Source organism: Lutjanus erythropterus, chromosome 21, assembly GCF_056507025.1.
Source record: "Lutjanus erythropterus isolate fLutEry1 chromosome 21, fLutEry1.hap2, whole genome shotgun sequence".
Taxonomy (NCBI): Eukaryota; Metazoa; Chordata; class Actinopteri; order Lutjaniformes; family Lutjanidae; genus Lutjanus; species Lutjanus erythropterus.
Window position 1 is genome coordinate 29,646,572 of NC_139337.1, and position 27,214 is coordinate 29,673,785.

General features: G+C 41.3%; 1 protein-coding gene and 1 non-coding gene across 2 annotated transcripts in view; both read left to right on the plus strand.

The window, feature by feature from the left end:
• The window catches only part of LOC146307799 (cadherin-20-like), a 40,560-nt gene extending 25,282 nt beyond the window's left edge, over positions 1 to 15,278 (plus strand). Inside the window, exons 8-12 of the mRNA XM_084746951.1 lie at positions 7,172 to 7,308; positions 10,282 to 10,403; positions 10,912 to 11,029; positions 11,706 to 11,957; positions 13,788 to 15,278. Of these exons, the coding sequence (XP_084603077.1) occupies positions 7,172 to 7,308; positions 10,282 to 10,403; positions 10,912 to 11,029; positions 11,706 to 11,957; positions 13,788 to 14,305 (1,147 nt within the window). The 3' untranslated portion in view covers positions 14,306 to 15,278. The remainder of the gene's footprint in view (positions 1 to 7,171; positions 7,309 to 10,281; positions 10,404 to 10,911; positions 11,030 to 11,705; positions 11,958 to 13,787) is intronic.
• On the plus strand, positions 11,278 to 11,349 carry trnae-uuc (transfer RNA glutamic acid (anticodon UUC)). The gene has a single exon. It is a non-coding gene; the product is annotated as a tRNA-Glu (tRNA).
• Positions 15,279 to 27,214: the final 11,936 nt, after the last annotated feature.

Sequence of the window (27,214 nt, forward strand, 5' to 3'; positions counted from 1 at the left end):
TGGCAGCCTGAAGGTGTTGCGTTCACGAGCTGCTGTCAGAAAACTGAACCAAGGTGACAAACAAAGTAAATATGAACCTCATCAAAAGAAGTATGGATTTGACGACTCATTCAATTAAAAATGAATAAACAATGAAATGAACAATAAAATAAACTGTCTGCTGTTTAGCTGCTGTCATTACATTTCATTATGATAATGGAAAATTGCAGAATGTGTCTCGTCAATATCTAAATTAAACGAGTACAAATGATTCGTACATAAAAACACAGAAAAGTCAGCTCGGTTGAAGAAATTTCAGTGTGTGAGAGTGACCCCAGTACATGCTGGGAAAGGCTGTAATACCAGTAAAGCATATGCAAGTCGATCAAATTAAGTGCTATGTTACAGCTTGGCTCAAAGTTGCAACAAAAGGAGGGAGTCCACACACAAAAAGATCAATGATCTGGATTTTTTATTGAAAAACCCAAATAAATAATGTGGAGAAAGAGATGAGATGTAATCAGTAGTGCAGTGCACGTGTGGGTGGAAATGGGTGTATGTATGACAGCTGAAAATAAGGATTCAAACCCAAACTAATATGGTAAGACGGCCATGAGGAATGGTAGCAGCAGCCCAGCCAGAGAGAGTCTAAAGAAGAGTCTAAGGAGAGCAGCTCTTTTATACCCTCTGGCTCCTCCCAACTCTCAGGTGCAACCAGTCTCACTGACGACCCACCCAGTCTCTGGGTGAACAAAACAAGACACATGGGTGGGCCGTTACAGCTATTAAGACATTAGCTGAATTTATTAAAGGAATGGTTTGGATTATTTGATATGGCGTTGTGTTTATTGATAGTCAGTGTATTACTATAACAGTCGACGGCAGTTTGGAGAAACATTACTTTAAGTTTACACTAATTTTAGAATATTTTCACCACTTTACTTTGCCTTCAGACAGCTTTTTCTAACAGAAAAACATTCTTAGATAAGCCAAATATTGTGCTCTCCGAATCAACCAAACTCCATAGGAGAAATCAATAATTTTCCCCTTCCAGAACACAGGAGTTGGTGGTCCACCGCTGTGTGTTATTGTGTGACTTCGGTGAAACCAAACTAACATTTTAAAACACCAAAGTGATACAGTAACACAAAAAAACTGACAGACTGAGGCAGCAGTAGACCAGCAACTCCTGTGTTCTGCTAAGTAAAATTACTCATTTTTCCTATGGAGTTTGGTTGGTTTGGAGAGAGCTATATTTGGCTTAGATGTTTCCCTGCTCCAACACACCTGATTCAAATTATCAGGTTGTTGTCAGGCTTCTGCAGAGGCTTGATGACGAGCTGATCATGTGAATCAGGTGTGTTGGAGCAGGGAAACATCTAAAACATGCAGGACAGAGGTCCCTGAGGACCAAGGTTGGGGAACGCCGGCTTATATAACAGAGGTTTCCCAGCAAAAAATGGTTGCCTGACACTAAAGAAATGTGCTGAAAATAATTTTAATATAGTGTAAATTTAAACTTATATAAATTTTGTTCTGTGCTGAACCTTTTTTAAGTGATTAAAATACCTTTTGCAGCTTTGCTTAGCTTCTCTTCTGTAGGAACATCATCATAAAACCCCACATTAAATTCTCCAAACTCTCCCTTTAATTCAGAGTAGTGAGGAAGAGGCAGACAGTGGGGATCAAATTTATGTTTTGTGGCTCTGTGGATGCAATGTTAGCTGATCACCAGCAGGGGGCAGCAGCACAACATGCCTTCCTCATTGCAGGCAGCGACTACAGGTTCTATTTATCCACGTGTGTGTTTAAGAGCTCCATGGTGGGACAGCTGATGCTGATGGAGGCGAGGATGAGGAGGATAAACATAATAATGTTAATAGCAACCCTGACAAGTTTCTACATCCAGCAATTAGCCAGCACCCAGAGACGAGACGCGAGAAGAGGACTTCCACTGCTCTCAATTACCGGAGAGTATGTTTTGTGCTCGAGCAGAACAGATGTTGTGTGGTGGGCTTGCTGTCCAGACTGCACCTCTCATAAACTAATTAGACATAAAGCCTTTAATTAGGCTATTAATCATCTGAAGGAATCAATGACTGCGGCAGTGAATGAGTGTTTCACATGGCACACGCTGCACCCCGTCCCAGCTGTCCGCTCTACAACCTCGATTAGGGCTAAAAGTAGTGCACGGGTGTAGATGACACGATGGCTGCTTGTCTGTGTGTGTGTTGAGTGTGTGTTGAGTGTGTGTGTTTGCTGCTCTGTCTGAATGGACACTCAGCAGTTTATCTCAAGTGCTGTGTCCGAAATTTCTTCCCCATTCACTCATTCTCTCCACAAACAACAGTCAATAGTGAGCAGGAAACTGAGATTTCACCCATGAATCTTCATCATTTTCTCCTTCCCTGACAAGTCAAGTGTCACACAGCTGTAATTTATTTCTCTAGAAGCATTGCATTATGGGTTTTTAGCAAAAAAGAAATAGGGCATGTGCTCTTGGCACTACATTTTTCATACTATTGTGGACGTTTTGGAAGGAAAAACACTTTAAAGTTGGACGATGAAAGGTTCCTCGCGTGAGCTGCTTGTCTGTGAGTGGGTCCTTGTTTTATTTATGTGCACAGGCACACATTCCTGCCAATACTGTCACACTATTCCCTCAGACACAGGTGGCAACAACACGCCAAGATGTGAAGAATAGTGGCAGCAAATGCAATGAACAAGATGCAACCGTGGCCAGATTTAAAATACTTAAAAAATCATCAATGCAAATGTTTTATGTGTTAAGAAATGCACTCATTTGTTAGAGAAATGTAAACATTTTGCTTAGATGAAAAGATTATTTACTTAAAGGCATAATATGAAACATTTTCCTTAAAAAACACAATGTATGGACTTACATAATCCCTGTCAATCATCACTTATGACCCACTAAAAATGCATGCCAGTGGCTGTATCTGCAGAGAACCTGCCCTCTCCCTGTATTTTTCATTATTTTCAGAACATCAGTATCTAATGTACTTGTGATTCCACCAGATACACTGCAACATGTCTCTGAAGCATTGATTTTTTACAGTGGCTGCATCAAGCTGCACAGAGTCAGACAGGAACAGCATAGAGAGTCTGGTCAATAAGAAAACAACCTGTGCAGAATTGTTGACCAAATCAACAAAATCTGAGCAAGTCAACAAAACTGGATGGTCAAATCAGTCCGGTTCAGTATGAAGCTGTGTGTAGAACAGAAGGAAACTGTTTCTCAGACGCAACGTCACACAGAATCAGGCTTAAAATTAAGCAGCGCTTGTCGCTCTGTTGGACTGAATATCATCACGGCTGTGATGATATTCAGTCCAACAGCACGACCTGGGGTGATTCGTCGACGTAATCGATGTCGATTACCAAAAAATATATTGATTTCCATATTGTGCTTTGATGCGTCGTTCTGACCTGTTGCGCCCGGTCAGAGCGTGGATTCACATGGAGAACAAGCTGCAGAGAGAAAGACTCGCCATGATCATCTAAAGTGTGATTCAACAGTTTGACTCTCTTTAGCTCCACAAACTGGACGCAGCTTATCACAGCAGGACAAACTGCTCCGCACGAGCGCTAGAACTGAAGCACTGAGCGCTCTGTCCTCGTCCTGCAGCTGCAGCAGCAGCATCATCCTGTTTACTTTCTGTCAGCCCTAATTAACTGTTATAAGCAACAAGAGATTATGATTTCTGTCTTTATTTATTCATTTATTTGGCTCAAATATTTCTGCAACTTAACTGGGACTGGGCTGTTGCCTAGCAACACTTAAACATGTCCCTGCACACCGATGTTAGCTTGCTAGCTACTTTGTGTATGTTGAGACGTTTCTGCAGTAGAGGTCTCCTTAACTTGTCCGGATGGATCCACAAAACTCCCTCCAGACTGTGCAGTTTGTTTGTGGTCTGAAAGCAAACGAACCAACCAGAGGGTTTTTTGAGAGCAGCAGATATGTGACTTTAGCCTGATTTGAAAAGCCGAACTACTAATAAATCCATCTGCTGATTGTGAAAACTGTTCAGGAAGAGCTCAAATGATTTCCAACTGCAGCCTCTCAGAGCTGTGAGCGTGACTGTGGCCACTTAGTTTTGTTTTAATTCAAAGACATTTCATAAAAGGCCAAAAAACAGATGTTCCCATTCAGCTAGTTTGTCTGTAATTGGCTCCTAAATTGACATGTCATAAAACTTTCCTGTATTGCGTGCTACCACAACTCTTTGATGGTCTCGACCTCCATGTTGGGGGCCGTGGCTCTAAACCATCTGATGCCTGAGGAGCTCCTCTGATGACAATTAAGCAACAGCTCTGTCATTCCTGAAGAGAATCAGAGCAGCGAGCCACTGATGCAGCTAAAGCTCCAGTCTGAATCCTCAGAGCCGGCTCCCGGATCCTGGCGGTGAATCAGCCGGAGAGATTTTCAGAAAGCCGGTTTTGGAAGCGGGAGGAGAGTGAGCAGATAGCTGAGGAATCAGAATCAGCTGAGGGTGACAGCGAAGATACTGAAGCAGCAGCAGCAACAACATGAGATGACAGATAACAAGCAGCAGGTGACCTTCAGTCTCTGTCTGTCTCATCTCCATTTTACTTCTCTGCGTCCTCTACCCACAGCAGCATGACTGGCAGATACATCTGAACCCACACAGGCAGGCAGGCAGGCAGGCACGTGGACCACACACACTCACACACACACACACACACACACACACACACACACACACACATCACCTGCTATTTGACACACACTCTCTCACACACAGTAGCCCCTCCTCATGACTGTGGAGCTGCGATATTAATAGAGATCCTTCAGGGAGATCCTTGCCAGGCGTGGATGTGCCAGTCACGACTGCTCCCGAAACACACACTGCAAACAACCCTACGGACACGAACACACACACACACACACACACACACACACACACACACACTGATAAAGTGACTCTAATGTATCAGTAGCCAATACCAGTCTTTTATGAAATGATTAAAGGTTATTTTTAAATGCTAATTAGTCATTTAAAGGCAGTTCAGCATGTAAATCTCATCAAAAGGTCCTTTCTAATTCCAAAAAATACACATGAAAGAGGAGTTTTAGTGTTTCATGAGGCTTTTAATCTTGTTTAAAGGCTTTTTCACACCTTCCTCAATTGGTTCGGACTTTTCAGTTTGATCCGAAACCAAAGTTACGGGTGTGAAACGTCCTCCAGACCGAGCAGCTGAAACTTGGCCAAAAAAGAGGTGGGCTTAGTCTGGATGAAAAAGAGCCGAGGTTCAGTTCGTGCAGAGTGTGAAAAACTTTCTTTCGGGGGCTGTTCAGATTTTAGGACCGATTACAGGAAGTTCTGGCAGGCTATCATCAGAATTGGAAAAAGGATGACATCCGCATGAGGAGAGGAAGAGAAGGTTGAAACTAAAACAATTTCCCACACTATTTTCTAAGAGGATGAAAAAAAGAGGAACTGAATTGAACAACGAATCAAAACCAAATGAACTGCAAGTACAGAGGGACGCAGCTCACATAGGTGATGATGACAGGATGTGTTTGCAACATGAAACCAAAACTAACCGCATCAAATGTAACAAAATGTAAGAAAAACGTGAAACCTGGTTCAGACTTTCAGGTTTCTTGTGTAAGATTTTCTCCCCAAAAGATGCAGAGAATATCTGTGACTCCAACATCACCATGCTGCAAGAAAACGCAATTTCTTGAGAATCTCAAGAATCATTAAAGGATAATTCTGGTAGTTTTAAACCTGGGCTCTACTTCTACATATTCTGGGATCTAAATGACTAATTGGTGCAGAGGTTTTGGAATTGGTCCAGTAAATCGCATCAGCTGGCAGCCATGAAATTGGCTGCGGTTGCAGGTTGGCTTATAAAAGGAATCTCATTATGCATAAGCAAGTACACATGTAATCCACAAAAGTGAGCAAACAAGCAACCATAGAGTCAAAGAGCAAACATAAAGTATGCTATATAAGTCAAGCAACAACATCAACTAAATAAAATAAGCGAGAGCGTGTGCATCAGTGTGTGTGTGCGTAAAAGTGCTTTTTTTTTGCTCCCAAAAGACCAAAGTTACATCTTTTGTTTGTTTCTTTGTCCAACCTGAGGTCCAGGTCCTGGGGGTCGCAGGGCGTCCGCAAGGCTTTGTCTGCTCTGAGACAATAAAAATAATCATTAGTTGCAGCTCTACAACAGTCATAAACATTCTTAAAGACTCATTCGTGGTCATGTCAGTCTTCACCCCTTCAAAGAAAGTGTTATTGAAAGATCGTCACATTTCAGCATCTTGTTTCCTGTTGCTATGGAGCTGTTTTGCTTTTTTTTTATAAGTGAGTCCCTGTTTCGTACCACAGAGAGGATGAAGAAGACAGCAAGTAAACAATCTATATATTTTTAGAAGGAGAAGTCTCAGAATATAAAGCTGTTGGTTTGTGAATTTTGTCCAAACAGCAGTGAAGAAAATCACATTTTCCAAGGATATTCAAGTGAAAAAACAAGGAATTTTCACCTCTCAGAAGCCAGATCATGATTGGCATTTTTACTCGGTAAATAACACTGTTTGATTATCGGCTGATCAATCGATCATTTCTGTTGGAAGTGATTTGTTCTGATGCAGACAGACGTCTAAACGGAGCAGCGTGATGCTGCTGCAGCTGAATTCAGTCCATGTGTGAACACAGGACACCTCCTGGTTACATAAACAGGTTTCTGCTCCACAGCCTGGAAGAGGATGTGCTCCACACCCTCCTGCTTCTCCTCCTCTCCTCTTTCTGTATGAGTGTGTGTGTGTGTGTGTGTTGCATGTCGCTCTCAGTGGAGTGTTTTGGAAAGCGGCCGGCGGTGGCAGGAGATGAGCCGAGGCGGCGGCAGCGGCGGCGGCTCACTGCAGGTCTGCGTGTCCCCGGCATCAGTTTGGCAGAGGAGGCAGATACTGTGATTAAGCTTCATAACTGGAGTCTCTTCTTCTGTTTGTGCCTTCAGAACCTGCTGCCTGATGCCTTATCACACACACACACACACGCTGCACATGCTGTGTGTGTGTGTTGTGTGCATGAGCGTGCCGACTCCCCCAGACAGGATTACGAGCCCCCCATAAAAAAACACACAAAGGTGCAGTTTTTATTCAGCACTGATGTGCCACGTGTCATTTTGTCACCAGGTACTCCATCGAGAGGTCCAGCGACCCCGAGAAGTACTTCTACATTGAGATCACTTCCGGGTCGCTGATGACGGTGCGTTTCCTGGACCGAGAGGAGATCGGCTGGCACAACATCACTGTCCTCGCCATGGAGATGAGTACGTCACACACAGTTGCGCACACATCTCCTCACTATACATTTTTCTTCATTTCATGCCAATGCAATGTAAATATTTAAATCTGTTTCTAGAAATTACAAATAGACCAAAACGAGGGACAGGATGACAGCCAGCAAAGAGACTGAACATTTAGTTACTTTGTGTCATTGTTCAAAACAAGGAATAAATATCTTTCAGTTTCACAAAACAAACACTCTAATTTATCAACATGATGCATAACATTATATATTTATAAATTAAGTCGCTACAAACGTCCTCAGTCGCTTCCTGCCTCCTGTTCCCACCTGAACCTGCTGTGTCTTCATCAAAGGCGGGTCACAACCACGGTAACGTTAATTCCCCTTGGTACTTTATTCCCAGTTGTCAAACAGGCTGCGTCCCAGTCTAACAGGACTGCTAACTGAGCTAACTAGCTAACTGCACTGGGGACTATGTTGCACGAGAAAATGTCCACGTTGCAACGATCCTGCGATACGTTCATCCTGAGCCGAGAATGTGGTCGACTACGATTCTTCTCACCGACAGTTTAGTCCCATGTTTCTCAAAAATATTGAGCTCTCCTAATGCCATTGTTATGACCAACATTAAAATACAGTAGCAGAGTTCATCCCGTTCGTGCGACAGCTCATTGTCCCAAAGTAAAACGCCCATTTCTTCAAAGGCCTGTTGCTCCGAAATTCCATACCAACATACTCATTTAACCCAAACCACGATCTTTTCCTAAAGCTAATCAAGCTTGGATTGTTTTAAAATATTAAACATCACCTGACTATTGTTTCCACGGTGCCAAAGGTCAGCTGACATTTGCACGTCAAAATAGACGAAGATATTAAGGACAAAAAATTCCAGGGAGTGTGTGTATTTTCAGATCACTGGGACTCTGGAGGAGTGGGCTTTAGTTTTTTGAGGGTGACAGACTGTCCAACAAATGGGCTTTCGGCCCACTGGGACATTTTTTAGGACATTGGGGTTTCAGAATAATGGGCTTTCCGAACAATGGGCAGTCCTTTTGATTAAATTAAACCTCAATTACTTATTTTTGCAGTTTGGACCAAATAAATACACGAGCACGATGATACTGACTCCAGTTACAGACAAAAGTGACTTGATAAAAAGGAGATTCATGGAGACAAAAGGCCCAGAAACAACAGATGGGTGAATATATTTGCACAAACACAGAGGCAGTGATTTTGGAAAACAACTCCTGCAGAGTTACATAATGTAGAGCAGGAGATGCCCTGCAGATCTGCACACAGCTGGTGGCACCGAAAGTCACCTTCATCCTTTGTTTGTCTGTTTGTCTCTTTGTTAGGTAGTCACACCTAAGAGGAGATGGTAATTGAATTAATGACTAATTAAATAAGTTTTTCGCATGGTGGCTGATTAAAGATGTGACGGAGATGGCGAAGAGGACGGAGGGCGCAGGTAGAGAGACAAAAGTGACAGAAACAGCGTGGAGGAGGAAAATTACCTGGAACAAAATAAAACTGATTGATCTGATGAAGTAACTTTCTTCCACTTTCACTTTTCAGACACACTTTGAAAGGCGTTTATGCCAATTTATATTTTGACTTCACGCTGTGTGTTGGAGGAAAACATCAAATCTGAGGGTTTGAGAACAAAGATGTAATTTCTGAGAAAAATTATGTGTAATTTGCTCAGTGAGTTGGGCCGCCCACCTCTAATTAAAGGGCGTTAACACTCTTTTTTGTATACATGTCAATGAGTATTAGGGACATGTAGGTAAATAAAAAATAAAATAATATATTGGAGCCAGGAGAGGGGGGTCATATGAAATACCAAGAGGAAAAACTTGGGAAAGAATTCCCAAGATTAAAGTGATAAATTTAAAAAGGAATATTACTGTCACACATTTACAAGGAAAATTGCAAATATTATTTGAGTTTAAAGTGGTCAGTTTGCAAGAAAAAAACTTGGATATTCTGTGAGATTAAAATTCTCTGAAACTAACATGGTAAATTTGCAAGAAAAAAAATTTGATATTTTCTGAGATGATTAAATCATAAATTTGCAAGAAAAAAAAAACTCTGACATTTTCTGAGATTAAAGTCACAAATGCATAAGGAAACAAACTTTGTTTGTCAAGGAACCACACTCAAAATATATGACACAGTCATTATTTTACAAGAAAAATCATTTTATTTTTTAACACACACACAAAGTGAAGACCTTATATCATAATTAGACATAATTATTGGAAGAAAAGATCTCATAATTACAAACTTCTCTTAGTCCTGCATTTAAAAAGGAGCTGATGAGCTGTTTTCACTGCAGGAAAATCACATTAACAATGGCTCTGTTCTTTTCAATTCATGACTGAAGCAGCTAAATGTAATTCAGCCATCATTAATTTTATTATCTACACCTGTCCAGATGTTTTCTTTTTCACAAAACTCTCATTTGTTTAAAGCAGCTCAATCAATATTCAGGTTTTAATTGATCTGCTTCGTGCTGCACTTCATCTCGAATAGATTTTCACACCACTGATTTTACTTCACGAGGGTGAAACGTCAGCAAAGTTACAGCACCGATATTTAAATACTTCATCCCGACCCTCAAACACACACACTCATGCAGAGGAACACGAGGCCACATGGAGCGTCGACCTCCAGAGCCAAAGTCACACCATTGATTGATCGATCATGTGATGAAACCTGAGAAAGTAGTTACTGCCCACTAATTGCGTTTCTATTGCCTATTACACAGCTGGTTAAGATATGCAAATTGGCGATTGGTAATGGAGAATAATAGAATTGTAATCTGAGCGTGAGGAGCTCTAATGTGCCGCGGGCTCGCCGTAAATGAGGGGAAGATTAAGAGAGGCGCAAAGTGAGCTCAGCAGGATCCTCGCAGAGTCATTTATCTGAGTCCATCAACGTGTCTTACAGCTCCTGACCAGCTGTTCTTGTGTGTCTGTGTGTGTCCCTGCAGATAACCCCACGCAGATCGCCAGCGTGTCGGTGGCCGTGAAGATCACGGACGTGAACGATAATCCGCCCTCGCTGACGCACTACTTGGAGGCCTATGTGTGTGAAAACGCCAAAGCGGGGCAGGTACGGAGAAACCAAACATATGACATTATAACGTGAAACATCACAGCATCAAGAATCACAAGTGTTTGGAAGAAAACTCAGCACATAAACTCAAAACTGAAATACAAAGTTTGAGGTGCATTTTCTGCTGCTTTAAGCGTCTACTCCACCAAACTCCAGAGAAAAATACCTATATTTTTACTTTTCACTGTAGTTACTTTGGAGATAAAGATTTTACATACAAAATATCTTCAAAATACACATAGAAAGAATACCTGAGTGTACAATATTTGCCGAATTTACAAGAAAACCCTAATGATTAAGAATTTGTCATGGACAGTGTTTAACAAAGTTTATATAGTTTCTTTTAACTCAAAAACTCACAAAATTGTTTGATTTTTCAATGGAGTCTGGGAACTTTCTCCACAGGCTACAAATAAGTAGCTTATATTGATTATGTTTGACTGTGTACCAACCAAAGCTCTCTTCCTCTGTGATCTAACTCTGTGTCTGTTGATGTGACATCCAGCTGATCCAGACAGTGACGGCGGTGGATCCAGACGAGCCCCTCGGTGGACAACACTTCTACTACAGCTTGGCTCCAGAGGCCGCCAACAACCCCAACTTCACCCTGAGAGACAATCAAGGTAGAGAAAACATCTGGACTGTCCTCCAGCTGCACTATAAAGATCATGTGTACTTTAGTTAACCTTAAGAAAATCCATCTTGTATGATTATAGCACTGCTTTTCAGCATTTATAAAGGTAATATTGTGTGTCCCTTATAATCTCTATGAACAGATACCTATATACTAATGCAGAGTCTGTAGGCAAAGGTCAAGATTTAGCTATTAGAAGTATTCTGATTCATGTGGACCATCTTGAAGGTGTACAAGTCCCATATGGTCTAGCGGTTAGGATTCCTGGTTTTCACCCAGGCGGCCCGGGTTCAACTCCCGGTATGGGAAATCTAGTTTAATTTCTGTCTATTAATCAGTAAAACTCAGTCATATACTTGGTATTGTTGGCCATAATTGCACACTGTGGGTTTCAAAGGCTCATCTTGCTATTTAGACAAAATATTATTCTTAGTCAAATAAAATAAAGTAAAATATTATGATTATTGAACCCTAGAAATATATTCTGTCTTAAATTTTCTGTGGACCATCAGAAAATATGAGTGAACACATAAATAAATGAAGAAAATGTAAAATAATCAGAACATTTCACAGGTTTTTTTTCCACCCCAACCTCTGTTGTCTGTAAAAGTCAGATGTTTGAGTCACTAACTCGTCTTTTCCGTGACCTCTTTGTCTCCTCCCAGACAACACAGCGTGGATCCTGACGCGTCGCGGAGGCTGGTCACAGCAGGACCAGACCATCTTCTACTTGCCCATCTTCGTGTCAGACGGCGAGCAGCCGGTCCAGACCAGCACCAGCACACTGACCATCCGCGTGTGCAGCTGCGACCAGGAGGGCAACGTCATGTCGTGCAACGCCGAGGCGTACAGCCTGCCCGCCAGCCTGAGCAGAGGAGCGCTCATCGCCATCCTGGCCTGCATCTTCGTCCTGCTGGGTGAGTTATGACCTGCAGCTGTGAGAGACACCAGAGGGCTTTGGCCCTATAAAGATATTTAATCTGAAACTATGTCACCTAAAAGTTCATTCATTTGTTGAGTAAGGACAATCAAACTTAGACATAAAATGAGAAAACAAAAAAAAAAAGAAAAAAATGAAAATCAGGGGAAAAAATGTGCTTTGTATCTTACAAAGTATTAATGATTAATCAGTTGATTAACTGAATAATAATTGTTGGTGTTTTCAACCACTGGTCAGGGAAAATGTGCAAAATTTGCTGTTTACAGTAGTTTCTGAGACCAGTACTTTCTCCTTTATTTCTAACACCACTACTTTTACTAGTAACTGAGTAAAATTGAAGCAATGTAACAGTACTTGTACTTGAGTACAGATTTTCAGTACTATTTCCACTGCTGGTGATGACAGTGACAGATTTATCACATTAAGTTCTTAGCCACTTTTGAAACAGGTGGTGGAATGTAATCAAGTACATTTACTCGAGTACTGCACTTAAATACAAACTTGTGGCACTGCACTTAATTATTTCCATTTTATGCAAATGAATACTTCAACTTCACTACATCAAAGAATATTGTACAAAAATATTATGCAACATTGTGGTTAATGCTGGCAAATATTTGTACTTTATTTATTTAATTTAAACATTCTGTCCAGTAAGAGTCATATCTGAATTTTTCTGAAACTCCTCCTTTAAAATCAGAATTATCACATCTGTTGAAAACAATGAGCTCACACCGGAAGACGTTTCAACAGAATTTACTGCTGCTTCTCGTCTCGGCGGAGCAGAGTGAGTCAACCAGCTGAGCCCTCGTGCTCACAGCTACAGGTCTGCAGAGAGAGATAAAGTGGGTCCATATCAGCCTCCGGGGGAACAGAAAGTGTGATGCTACAGGGCAGCTGGTGCTAATGAACGCTAGACTTTTGGCCGAGATGCAAAAAGAAACCCATATTTAATCCTGCAGCGGTGATTTCACAGTGAGAGATGCTTCAGCTGGCTGCTTCTTAATGCTCCTGTGGTATGTCGTGTGTCAAACCGAGAATTTCTGTTGAGTTTAAGACTTCTGAGGTGATAAAATGGTTTAAATAACAACCTGATAAGATTCAGATTCATTGCTTTGGCTCATTTTATGTTTATATTCTTCTTCAAGGTTGATTATTTTACACTAGAGGGAGGTTTACTTAACAGGAAGCAGCACTCTCACCAGCAGAAATAAAGGTCAGCATGTAAATAAAGTGCTGCAGTGATTTTAATCAAGGACTACTGCTGCCCCGAGGCTCGCCCTCGGTCACTACTTTTACATTCTGCTGCAAAAGTTTGAAATGCAGTCTGACCAGGAAAGGTTTTCCTGCAAGAAATTCTCCTTTTTGAGTTCATGTGGCTTCACGTTTGGCTTGTAACTAAAGTCCAAAGTGAGGAAAAAAAATAACTTTTTGATATTGATATCAGTGTTTTCTTTTCCTGTTGTTTTCTTTACTCACTTCACATTACTGATGATTATTTATCAAAACATTATGTTTATTTGGGATGTTAATCAATCAACCATCGTTAAAAATGTCTTTTAAAATGCATTAATTTATAATTAATTTATAGAAAACAGTTGGAGTGCACAGATGTACATGATGTACACATGTTTAGACCTATTTTTCAACTGGCAATAACTTTTCCTCTGATTGATTGGTTGATTGGTCCATAAAATGTCAGAAAATATTGATCAGAGTTTCAGAGATAAGAATTCTGCTTCTTTGCTATTAAAAGCACTAAATTAAAACAGTAAAATATCTTTTTCTTCTCTCTCCTTTCGACCAGTGATGATTCTGCTCATGCTTTCCCTGCGCACCCACCGTAAGAAGCCCTACCTGTGTGACGAGGAGGAGAACGTCCACGAGAACATCGTGCGCTATGACGACGAAGGCGGCGGCGAGGAGGACACAGAGGCCTTCGACATCGCCGCCATGTGGAACCCACGCGAGGCGCACCACCACCTGGGCAAGATGAGACAGGACATGCTGCCGGAGATCGAGAGCTTGTCGCGTTACGTCCCTCAGGCGTGCGTCATGGGTGGCGGCGGGGACAGCAACGTTCACGGATACGTGCTGGCGAAGCTCCTGGAGGCTGACGTGGACCCCTGCGCCCCTCCGTACGACTCCCTGCAGACCTATGCCTACGAGGGGGAAGGCTCGGTCGCCGAGTCGCTCAGCTCGCTCCAGTCGGGGACGTCCAATACGGACCACGAGTACGACTATCTCAACGACTGGGGGCCTCGCTTTAAAAAACTCGCCGAGATGTACGGCGTGCTGGAGACAAACAGTCCTCCGATGTGGTAGAAACGTTTGCCTTTTTAATCTGAGATAAATCACACCGACAAAAAGCAGAAAAAGAGAGACAAAAAGATCAGAGAATGGACACAAAGAGACAAAAAAGTGTGCACAAGGAAGACACAATAAAGCCGGGATGTGCTCACGCTCACATCCATGACTGTTAGCACTTGAATTCCTGCCGAAGCCTCGATTCTCCACGGCCTCGAAGGCACGAGACGCCCGCAGCGGCAGTGTGAGCCGGTTTTAAATCTCCCCCAGAGACGGGCTTCAGAGACGGGCTGGATTGGCAGCCTCGCAGGGTCCGCAAAGGAACGGCTTCAAAGCACATGTTAACTCCCCCGCCTGCCCCAGCCACAGGCAGAGCCCGTTTGGTTCAAAGCGTTGAGCGATTTATGCCAGAGATGAAAACGAGCGAGAGGGACTACCTTACTCACTGCAACACGGGAGACAAACTCTGAAATGCTGATCCACTGAGTTTGTGCTTTCATACGACCCGATAAGCCACAACACGGAGGCAAAACCCAGAGTTAATCATTGCTGCAACCCGAGATGTGTTCTTTTCTGTTTCATCTGTGGCAGGTCTTAATTTATTTCTTTGTTTCACGTGCTGTATTTATATTTTTTGCTAACTTATTTGGGTACTTCGAAACAACACTGTACTTAAAACTGCCGCTCTGTGAGGAAAATCTTTAAAAGATCACATATATGTTGTAACATACATGATGTAACTGCCCTTGTTTTCAGTCTGACGTGTGATGAAGAGTTTTTCCATGTATCTCCAGCACAGGAGATGGAGATGTGTAATCCCATGTGGGTTTTCCAGGTTGATATGTTTATTGTATTATTGTTTTTGTATCATTTTTGAGCTATTTGTATTGTGACTGTTTTTTTTCCCAAAAACATAAAGCAGTTATACATTCATGAGGATTTGTACGACAGTGTATTAGGGCCATTTTAAGGTTAAAAAAAAATAATAAAAGCAATCATAGAGCTGCAGGAGGGGGGAATATTATGAGAAAAAATCGACAAACTCAGAGATTGAAATTGTACAAGTAAAAAAAAAACTTAAATATTCTCTGAGATTATAAATTAAAAGTATATAAAGTCATACATTTGCAAGAAGAGATTAAAGTTGTAAATTTGTGTGAAAAAACTTGGACATTCTTTGAGGTTAAAGTTGTAAATTTGTTACTGTTTTAGATTAAAGTCGTAGATTTACAAGAAAAAAAAACACTGAGATTAAAGACAAATTTACAAGAAAAAACTAGAATATTCTCTTTGATTACAAACTTACAAATTTGCAAGAAAAAAAACTTAAAGATGTGAATATGCAAGAAAAATGTTAAAAAGTCATAAATTTACAAGACAAAAACTTAATTAATTAATTAATTAATTAATCTCAAACGGTATCCAAGTTTTTTTCTCATAAATTAAGAACTTAAATCGTGGAAATTCTGAGTTCCTCAGCTCCGTGATCTTTTCTCTTTTTTGTTTTAAACTATAATGGCCCTAACGCACTGTCGTAGATTTGAGAGAAGCCATTTTTGAAAATCTTCTGATGGAACTGGACGTGTCCCAGCAGACGGTCAAACGTAACTCAAGATGTGCGGCACAGCGGAAACTTCTGCACATCATCCCCGCACCTGGACGAGCACACGACCGAGTCGCCTTTCAATTTCGGATCCACCAACCGTGCCACCCAGAGTCCAACGGCCATGACGCTTGATCTGTCCTGTCAGAGACACTGTGTCGCTTTTCTGCCACCACACAAATGTGGCTTAATCCTCCAATCCTGTGGACTTCAGAGACATTGATAATCTGCATTAAGTGCCAAATGTAAAAAGGACAAAAAAAGACGTTTTGGATGGAAAAAAAAAAACAGCAAAACACAAACACCAAAAGATAAAAAAGGATTTTACAAACTGCGAGGAACGTGAAGGTACATTTTGATAATTTGATTGAGTGAAGTTTACTTGAAATCTATGTGGTCAGTCATGCTACAGTAAGTGGTATGTGAATGTAGATATTTTTTGTATTCTTGGTAATAAAAAGGTAAAAATAATGTTGGTTCTCTTCTGTGTTTAAATCACCTTCAAGTTGAAAAAAATTGTTCAATGAAAGTAACTGAGATGGGAAGTAACTAAGTATTTAGACACTGTACTTTTTCAGGTATCTGTACTTTACCTGAATATTTATTTCTCATAACTTTTTACTTTGACTCCCTACATTTTAACACAAATATCTGTACTTTCTGCTCCTTACATTTTTCAAAACAGGCAACACAGATCCAACGAGACGAAAATGACATAATGAGATGTAAGAAGAAGCAAATGATATAAGAAAACAAAAACAATATAAAGACAAAAAAAAGACGTTACAAGGCAAAAAAAATGTAACAGGACAAAGAAATAACAAGACTAAACAAACAAAACTAAAAAGATTTAACAAGACAAAAACAACATAAAATACTTGAGAAAACAAAAACAGTGTACCAAGACAAAAAACATGTAAGAAGTCGAAAACAATGTAATCAAATGCAAGAAGACAAAAAGAGTGTAAAAGATGTAACAAGATGAAACAAACAGAAAGGGAGACTTGACTCTGGAGAAAAGAAGAGCGCGACGTTTTACTTTTACACTTTGAGTACATTTCAGAGCCTTTTTCACTTCTGCTAGAGTAAAACTGAATCAGTGCTTCTACTTTCAGTCTTTCTTTAAAGGATGTGTGTACTTTTCCCAGCTCTGTTTCTGAACATCTTGGAGGCAACATTTCCAGAGTGTTTCTGAATTATAAACTGAAGAGCATTACACAATCCTGTGAAGCATGACAAAAATATAAGTCCTTCAAAAAGATTAAGTAGCTATTTAAATTTGCAATCATGTTCTGAATTGTCCTCCAAAGTGTTATTGCAGATGATTCACTTTCCATCACAGTTTCCCTCAAAGTGCTTAATTTGCTCGACTTCTTTTGTTTTGCAGTGATAATGCTCAGCGTTGATTAAAAGCTCGGCGCCCCACGCCGCCCGCTGTACCTGAGCCCGGAGCCTCGCCGGCACCTCGCTAAACCGTTCCGTCCGACTGCTCTCACCGTAACATTTACATGAGCAAACGGAGCGTTTGCCAATGGGAATCAATCAATTATAAACACACAGTCTCCTCTTAATTGCTTGTGTCAATCAAAGTGATTCCAAAGACGGACAGAAAAGTCAAAAGAAAAAGAAAACGCCAAAGTGAATCAGAGTGATAATCTACTCCAAACAATATTTTCCACTCTGGAATCTGTGGCTCTTTTTTTTTAACCTGCTGGGTGGCATTCAACGGTGAAATTGCACAGAAGCTGAGCCCATAATATTCCCAGGATTTGAATTTTCACATAGATGCATTCTTATCCTCTGCATGCTGAGCGGAACGCTTCAATTACTCGGGGGATTTTTCTTTAATTTATCTCCCTTTGTTTTAACGTTCAGCCGTCCACAAAGGCTTTACAGATCCTTATGTTTCTACATATTGCATCACATCACCGTTTCATTGTCTGTATTTCAGAAAAAAATCACTCTATATAACCTTCAAACATCAGCCAACGGGATTGTTGCACCACAGAAATCGTGGTATGATTGTCTGAAAGGTGAGCAGCAGCTCTGTTGCCAGGTGTGTGGACTTTCTGCCCCCTAGTGGACAAAAAATGTCTTTCTACAGCTTTAAAAGTCCAGTGTGTAGGATTTACAGGGATTTATTGGCAGAATACAGCAGAAATAGAATACAATATTAATGAGGATGTTTTCATTAGTGTGTAATCAACTGAAAATAAATACTGAATGAAAAACTGAATAAAATGATCAGCTCGTCATCGAGCCTCTGCAGAAGCCTGACAACAACCTGATCATTTGAATCAGGTGTGTTGGAGCAGAGAAACATCTAAAACATGCAGGACAGTGAGCTCTGAGGACCAGGGTTGGGAAACACTGCCATAGGGGCAGTATATACAAAGAACCCTTCTATATTATGATACAAAGCACCCTTAACAAAAGAGTCCTTAAAGGATTTTCAGAATTCTTGAGGAACTTTTACTTCCATAAAGGGTTCTTTGGATGAAAAGGTTCTAAATGCCACGTTAGTCTTACAAAGAACCCTTAACAAATCCTTTTCTAAAAAAAAAGGGCTTGTCAGAATCAAATGGTTCTGGGTAGAACCTGAGCCCTTCAGGAAGAACCATTTTGGAACTGTTAAATCTAAAAGTGTAAATCTTATGTCATCTACACTCATGTGTCTGACCTTCACCAGGATTTTGACACTAAAAATAAGAAACTATTCAAAGTTTTCTCAGAGTTTTATTTCCTCAGAACACAAACTTTTAGTTCAGAATAACATAAAGGCAAAAGCTACATTGTTGGTTAATTTTCTTTTGAGTCTTTGTGGAGAAGAAACTTCACGCTCTGACTTCTATCTCTGTGAGTCGGTCTTATTATTCTGCGACTGTGATCGTCTAAACTCTTGAAGCGCTCCTTCAGTCTCCTCCTGCTCAAAGACGAGGAGGATCTGCGCTCGCTGTGACCTTATTCCCATCACTCCTCGCCATAAATCTCTTGTCAAGAGCATTTGTCAGCGTACAGAGCTCTTGTCCTCCAGTCTCTTTCCTCCTCAGTGCCCTTCCTTCCACTTTGCCCCATCCGGCTGCCTAAATTAAATCCTAACAACCCCTCCCCCCCCCCCCCCCCCCGCACTCGCACTCCTCCTTCCCGTTTTTGCCCCCGTTGCCAGCCTCTCCCAGGGCCATTTCCAGGCCGGAGCGGTGCCATCCGAGAGGCACTGAGGGGGTAATTTGTCTTAAGCTCCACTGCTCTTTCTAACAGACGAAGGAGCTCAAACGGTGGAAGATAATAAGAAGCCTTCCAGCTCTAATCCTGCTGAGGGTAAACCGCAGCAGACCCAGTGAATCATCCCCTAATGCGAAGTGGAAAAACACACTCTGCTCTGCTGGAAATTGAGGGGCGGAAAGAAAAGGCGAACTCCGGGGCCCTGGGAGAGCGGAGCAGGTCCAACCCATTTGACATGTGGAGTCAGAGAGCGAAACATATATACAGACCCAAATCGCTGCCGGGCTTCCTCACTCTGATCCTCCTCTTATCTCTGTCTCCCTACCTCTTTTTTCGTTCTCTCCATCCTTTCTCCGTCAGTCCAACGAACGCCCCTCCGTGTCTTTCATCCTTCGTTTTTTTTTTCCTCTCTTTTCTCCGTCTTTGTCTCAGCCTGGCTCATGAGTGCAGCGATGGGTTATTTCCGCTTTATCTCGTTAAGCTGCAGCAGAACATGAGCTTTTTGCCGTCAGGGTCTTTGCTTGCGAGAACAGAGAGCGGTGCATCGTCGGCGTCTCACAGAGGTTTACAGTAACTCAGCTGCAGACGCTGCTGCATAAATTACTTTAAAACAATAATCTGTTCTTTTCTTTTCTCTTTTTCTTTCTTTGGATGTTTCTTCCAGTTAAATTTAAGTGCTAAGAAACCATCACTGAAGGTTTAGGCAGGGCTAGAAATGTTACTTCAAAATGTATTCCAATACAATTACTATTTACCTGTTAAAAAGTTTAATCAACAACTCCAAGTATCACAATATTAAAGTAATATTATTTGATTACTTTCCATTACTTTTGGATTACCTCAATACAAAATATGGTGCAATTGTTGAGCGTGCGTTGACCAACTTATCCTGGTCACCTGCAGTCCTAAAATATTCTTCGGGAGTAGCAGTCTAGTACTGACAGGTTAGCTAGCTAACATGCAGCTAATGTTATCAGTTGGTCTGTGCTGCCAACATTAGCAGTTGTTCAATATAACTTATGTTAGCAGCTGCTCTATGTAGCTAACATTAGTAGTTGGTCTGTGTGTTTCTTGAAATTAGACTGAGGTTCCACTGGGTACAAACTAACTTGTTCAACCACGGAGCAAAAAGAGGCGGGACTTAGAAGGGTCAATTAGAAGAAAATGAGACTTATGGGAACTCTGTGATGTTCAACCTCCTGCCCAGTGTAACCTGGGAACAGTTCCAGCCCCCTACAACCCTCCAAAGGATAATCACTTATAGATAATGGATGGTCAGACAATTATGTGCTTTTTGGCAGCAATTACATTCTTCTTTTCTTCCAAACAAAAAGTAACAACATCAATTTCCTAAAAAGACCCAGCAGATTTGCCTTGATACTTGAGACTGTTACAATAACAAGTGGTGGGAAGTGAATCTGACACTTTTTTCATGGATCTCTTTCAATTGGTTCCATTTTGGTGACAGTTATTTCCTGGAGCCACATGAGAACAGAAGAGCCAGGAATTAAAAGCAGCATCAAAGCCTCACTCATCCCTCCTACCTGCAGGAGAAACAGAACAGAGACGTGCAGCGCTGAAGCGTCTTCACTCACAGGAAACGTATAGGAGACACCGAGCCGATGACAAGTACTCTCCAGGTAACGATGGCAGCGACATGACAGAGGAACACAAGAACATGTTCTGCTTTGTGTCTCGTATCCAGTTAAATTTATTCGACACGTTTTCATTCTGCACTTCAGAGCGTTTTTGATCCTCAACGATTTGTTTCACTCCTGCCTGCTTCATTATTAAAGACACTGACAGACACCTGCATACACTCTGAGAAATACTACTAGAACCAGGAAGGCTTCTTCAGCTATGTCTCATAGGTGAGAGAACCCTTTTTGGTACTTGGTAGAACCTTTTATAAAGGTTTCACTTGGAACCCTGTCAGAGAATTCTACCTACAACCCAACATGTAAAGGGTTATACATAGAACCATCTGTGAAAGGGTTCACCAAGAGCCCCCTGTGAGAGGTTCTACAAAGAACCCTTCTATGGTGCGATGGTCACCCAGAACCCTCTCTAGGGGTTTTATCCAGAACAGTTCCATCTCGTAAGGAGGCTAACAAGAACCCACTGTCTGGGTTTTAATGAGAACCTTTTTATATTTGAAGGGTTTTGTCTAGAGCCCATCCAGGGGATTCTATCAAGAACCTTTTTGTATTCCAAAGGTTTTATCTAGAACCCACCGATGGGGTTCTACTGAGAACCCTTTTACATTATGCTATATAGGACCCTTCAAGGATTTCAACAATACTTGAAGAACTCTTTCTTCCATAATGGGTTCTTTGAATGAAAAAGGTTCTTCATGACGAACCCTTTCTTTAAAATACGGTTCCTCAGGTAGAATCCTTCAGGAGGAACCCTTGTTTCTCAGAGTGTGTGTGATATGAGGCAGTGGGAGGGTCGGGGGTGTTGATTGGAAACAGGAAGCTAATTTTAAAGAAGAATCCCCCCACTGCTCTTCCAATCCTGGCGACTTCCTTTTTCATCCTCCTCGCAGCGACCAATTTGTTCTGTAGTTTCCTGCGTCCCAGGAGAGGAACCCCAACACCAAACGAGGAAAAAAAAATAAAAGTGAAGCACGATATCACAAACTGGATCTGACAAATTGGACCTGGCGCACAGCGTGTTCGGTACCCGGGACCCTCGCGATGGATGTCACTCTCCACAAATAGAAAAGCGGCGAGGGGAGCTGAAGGAAAGTGATGGAGGAGTTCAGATGAAGTGATTGTCAAATCAGAGCTGGACTGGGACGAGGCTACAGCACTGGTTGTTGTCGTGGTGATGGCGTTCTTATTGAGCTGCCAATCCTGTAAATCCCAGCAGGACTGTTTGTTTACCAGCCTCCTTCATTTTGTCAGACTACGGCGATATATGAGAGGATGTGACACCTCACAGGTAGATACTGTACATCTGCAGAGGTGAAACAAACACGTCTGTATGACAGGATGTGCTGGATTCTGTCGTTTCGAAATCAAAATCCACAACAGCCTTCCAACTATATCATTTGCTTTGGTTCCCATTGGGTCGTTAGAGGGGCGCCAGAAATCCCAGGAGATCCCCAAGACTTTGTCTGCTCTGAGGTCCTTAGAAATCAGATTTACACGTGTCGACTAAAATCACAATTTCAGGGTTCATACACCTTCACAAAAGTCAAATTCAAGCACTTTTCAAGCTTTTCCAGCACTTAACAGCTGTTATATATACAAAATGATTATTCACACTTCCCTCATATCGTTTGAATTGCACATGCTTGAGAAATGCTGAGATTTTGTTTTGTTTTTGTTTTTACAACCATTAGAAGGGCAGGGAGGGGCAGCTAGTTTGAGACAGAAGCTGCCACCATACAGTCTCCTGCCTCCACATCAGCCAATAGCAAAATTCAATTGTAATAGCTGTGTTTCAGCCAGTAGAGGACAGTCACTATTTGCATATTTGTAACACAATATGTTGAATTCAAATACTTTACATTAAAATGTCATGTTTTAGCTGAGGAAAGTAGTTCAGAAGTTTAGTTAGTCTTTTAAAGTAGTCCTTTTCTACCTTTTTTAAAAATAAAAGAACTTGACACCCTGTGTACATCAGTCTCTCCAGGAAGTTGCAATGGCAACAATTCACGCAAGTTCAACCAGTCCCTGTGAATTCTGCACGGTCTGGCAATGTTGTCCGAACTCTGCAGCTTTTCTGCAAATGTGACATCATACATTTTGTCTCAATGTCGATGTTTTGTTTTATTATTCACTAGTTTTTGGAATTCACATTTTTTATTTTGTCAGAAATACTGAAAAGAGAAGAAGGTTTGTCTTTGTTATTCTTCATCTTCGTCTACAAATAAAGCAGATTTTGTACTTTTGGTGAGTTTACTGAGAACACTGAGTGTGGTTTTGTTCTCCCTGGAACAAACTGCCTTTGATTCTAATGAATTACGTATTAAGAAATCGTAACTGTCTTTTGCAATTTTCACTTGTGCCTGTAATTTCATTGCAGAAAAGCCTGAAAACATCACAACATGCATTGCAGTTTTTGAGAAAAGCTGCAGTGAAATTGGGATTTAAGGGTGCAAGAATCCCAAACACTTCCTGTGAAATCCTGGAGGGACTGTAACATATCTTTGCACTATTTTTATACTCCATTTCATGAAAAAATAAACATATTTTACAAACATGTTTTTGTCTTTAACTTGTAACCATCTTGCATCTCATCATTGAATAATTTCTTACAGCCTTGGTAGCATATCTCAAAGCTAACAATTAACCCTAATAAGTAAAGGTAAGAGCTAATTTTCAACCTTTTAAGTCCATGCAAAAAAAAAAAAAAGTGAATTAATCTGCTTTAGACCAATCAAACCACCTGTGAAGAGCAATCATATCCTGTGTGGGCCATGAGCCAACATTTTACTCCAACCAGTCACCTCAGCAGGTGATGTGACTGAAGGTGATTTCTACTTGAAGGCGTGTTAATCACTTAAATCAGCAGGTGGATTCTTGCTTTAAATTAAATCCTGCACACTCTCAGCCCTCTGTGGTACATGATTGTCCGTCCCCGGAGGCCAAAACCACCTGACATGTGGCTGAAGACAGGCGGAAGACATGCAGCCCCTGTGCATCAGGTCACGCACACATGTAGCTCCAGCTGTGCAAACACAGGCTGCAGGAAAAGCACATCATGATGGGGGAGGCTCCCGCACGCACACACGTGTAATGCACTTTTGAGAGAGTCCACTGAATCACGATATCATAGCAAAGTGGACCAAGTTAAAATGTTAAAATGTTTTTGCATTAAATGATAAAAATCATAACAGTAGAAACACATGAATTTGAAAATATTCATGCAATATTCACAGCACCTGAGAAACAGTTTTTCTGTCATTTTGGTCTCTGTTGCTGTAAAATCCATGACTTTCAGCAGCCTTTAGTGTTTAAGTCTCGCTCTCTCCACAGCGCTCAGTGCTGTACAGAGATTTGATTTTGGTTTACCTTAATACACAATGTAAATCAGTGGTGCCCAACCCTGGTCCTCAGGGCCCACTGTCCTGCATGTTTTAGATGTTTCCCTGCTCCAACACACCTGATTCAAATTATCAGCTCATCATCAAGCCTCTGCATCAAGCCTCAGCCTGATCATTTGAATCAGGTGTGTTGGAGCAGGGAAACATCTAAAACATGCAGGACAGGGGTCCCTGAGGACCAGGGTTGGGCACCACTGATGTAAATCATTACTGTAATCAACCAGTCACTGTTGACAACAAATTTTCACAGGTTTAGAAATTGCACAAGTTTGTTTTAAGTCCCAGTACCCTTGAAATGTGTTTATTTTTCTTCACTTTAATATTTGACCATCAGTGTGCAGAATGATGAATGTGCAGGGTTTGACACTAGAAGGCTGTTTTCACATTAATCTGCTGAAAGAGAAAGTTGCAAAGTGCCTTAAACATGCATTCTTTCTAAATTCATTCTTTCTTTGCCTAAACCTGATCAAACTGCAACTATTTTACAACCTTAAGCATGCATTAAAGTCCACCTCCCCTCATGTTGTAAACAATCTAACAGCATAGTGTGATTTTCACTGGATGAGGTCTTTGTGTAGGCTGAGTCTGGCAGATGCTAAATGGTATCCTTTGCATCTGTATGAGACATTGAAGGGTGTGACGAAACTGTGTTGAAGGTCAAGTTTTGACAGTTAAGTTGTTGTTGTCACTCCCCTCTCCCTCTGTGCAGAGCTTGGTGCTTCCTTGTGGGAGGTTTTGAGGTCAGAGGCTCTTAAAGTTGCAGCATAATTCAATATTCACATAATAATAATAATAATCATAAGTCCAGCTGACATTTCTTTAAAGCTGTCGGTCCAATTAGTGCTCAGCAGGATCTGGAGTGTGACTGTGTACACATTTTTCCAAGATTCCTACGTGTGTTTGGCATTTGGAAAAATCAATATTTGAGTCTCGTCGGGAAGCCGAGCATCTGTTTCACACATCTGCAGAATAAATGAAGGCTCATTTAATTTTTATGCTAATGTATCTCATCGTGTTTAATTAGATTCTTCATAACGTTATTGACAGCAGATCTGAATATCGGAGAGAAGGTTGCACAAACAGCTGGAGATCTCCACGAGGCCTTGGAAGGCAGGAAGTCGAGAGGGCATTTCCCCCCCTCGACACGGAGCATCAGAGGTCAGTCCTGACAAGCTCCGACATCCACATCCTGAGGTGGAGAGGGAGGGACGGCCGGGGGCTTTGAAGGGCGAGAGGCGAAGGGCACGCCTGAGGCTGCATCGCCGGTGAGAGACAGGGATGTAGAGAGAGGGCTGTCATCATCAGTCCAGGATTACTTCTGAGAAAGCTCAGCCTGCGCTCGATGCATCACAGGAGCTGCCAGCGTGCATCACTCATCGACACACTTCACGGAGATCCAGCCATGTGAGTGAAGAGCAGCTGCCTCCGTCTGATCCTACCTGCCTGGTAGTTAATCTACTGAACGCTGTCTGATACAGTGAAAATCACACAAGGGTTAGAAAATTATCTAAACTGTTCTGTGACAGTGGAACTCAAAGGATGTTTTTGCAGGTTATTAACGTTTCCATTGTGTTTCACTAACACTTATACAACTTGCACATAGTAATGGTGCATTCAAGTGCTCTTCAGATGGTCCCAGTCCAAAGTTTTAAAAGTCGGTCTTCTGACTTTGGTGCATTCATGAGCGCTTAAAAGTATATATAAATATGAGCAAAAAGTTGCCATACATTATGTGAATAAATAAAATGTTTCTTAGCATCAACCCAACATTTGCTTTTGTTCAACATGTTTTTGCACAAAAGTCAACTCAGCAAATCATGTGTCAAAACTTTGAGTTCTTTCAACTTGGAAAGGTGTTTGCATGAATTTTTCCCATCAGGAACTCATTTTTCTTATTATTAACCACATAAATGCACCGAAAGTCCCTCACTGTCTCTCTTTTTCTACTGACATCTTTCAAAAATGATTTATGTACTTTTAAGTGTTCTTAATAGCTTAATATGTAGCTGTAGTTCTTGTCTTGTTCCATGCAAAGACCACATAAACCTGCCATGAAATTTATTTTGTTGTGTAGAGTCAATATTTTCTGAAAATGAAAGGCTGTTCTGACAAGTTAGACGTGGTGAGAAGCTCTGTTGGTGTGCAGACAGACGAGTTGAGTGCTGCCATTACAAAAAATCCTCTGAGCTGCAACCTACGTGCTGAAACCGCCAAATTAGTGCCAGGGACGCTACTGAAAACGAGCTAGCAGCTGTTACCAGTGACATTTTAATGCCAGAGCTAACCTCCTGATGAGCAAATGTTCCACCAAAACAAGTTTCCCCCTCGACACTATTCTGCAGCAGCACTGTCGCTGCATCCTGGTCTTGGCGCCGTTCAAGACGATGGTGATTGGTTTAAAGAAATGCAAACAAGGCAGGGCGTTTCATGACATGTACATCATGTCACATGTACAATAACAATGCAACTGCATAACTGTGTCAAAGCTAGTTAAACCTGATTAATATCAGGAATCAAGTCTAATCACATTTCCAGAATTTTGGATTTATGCTAGGTGGAGGTCTGAGAGCATTATGGAATTATCATTATGGAGTATAACTAACTTTAATTTTGTAAGAAGCTGATAATATTAAACAATAAGTTCATTAGACCTAAGTAAATGTAATTTCTTTTATCTTAAAGTGTTTGTTGTTTTAGTTATAGTCCAGTCAGAGCCTCAAGAAAGTGTGGATTATCATTATAAAGTGTGGAATATCATAACTATTCACTGGGAGAAACTGGAAAAATGGTTCCAAAAGTCTCCCAGGTGAGCTATCCAACGCAATTTTTACCAGCTCAATCAAATAAAAAGTTTTGCATTCACTGATGCAAACACATTTTTCCTTTTAGGACCATGTGATGCATGCTGAGAATTGGAAGACTGTAACCATAGCATCCTTGTCTCTAATAAGACAATTTATATCTTCATAGAAATATCTTCATAAATCCCGCCTAAGAAAGTCTTTTTCACCAGTCGTACGTCTTCAGTTTGGTTTCTGTTGGTAAC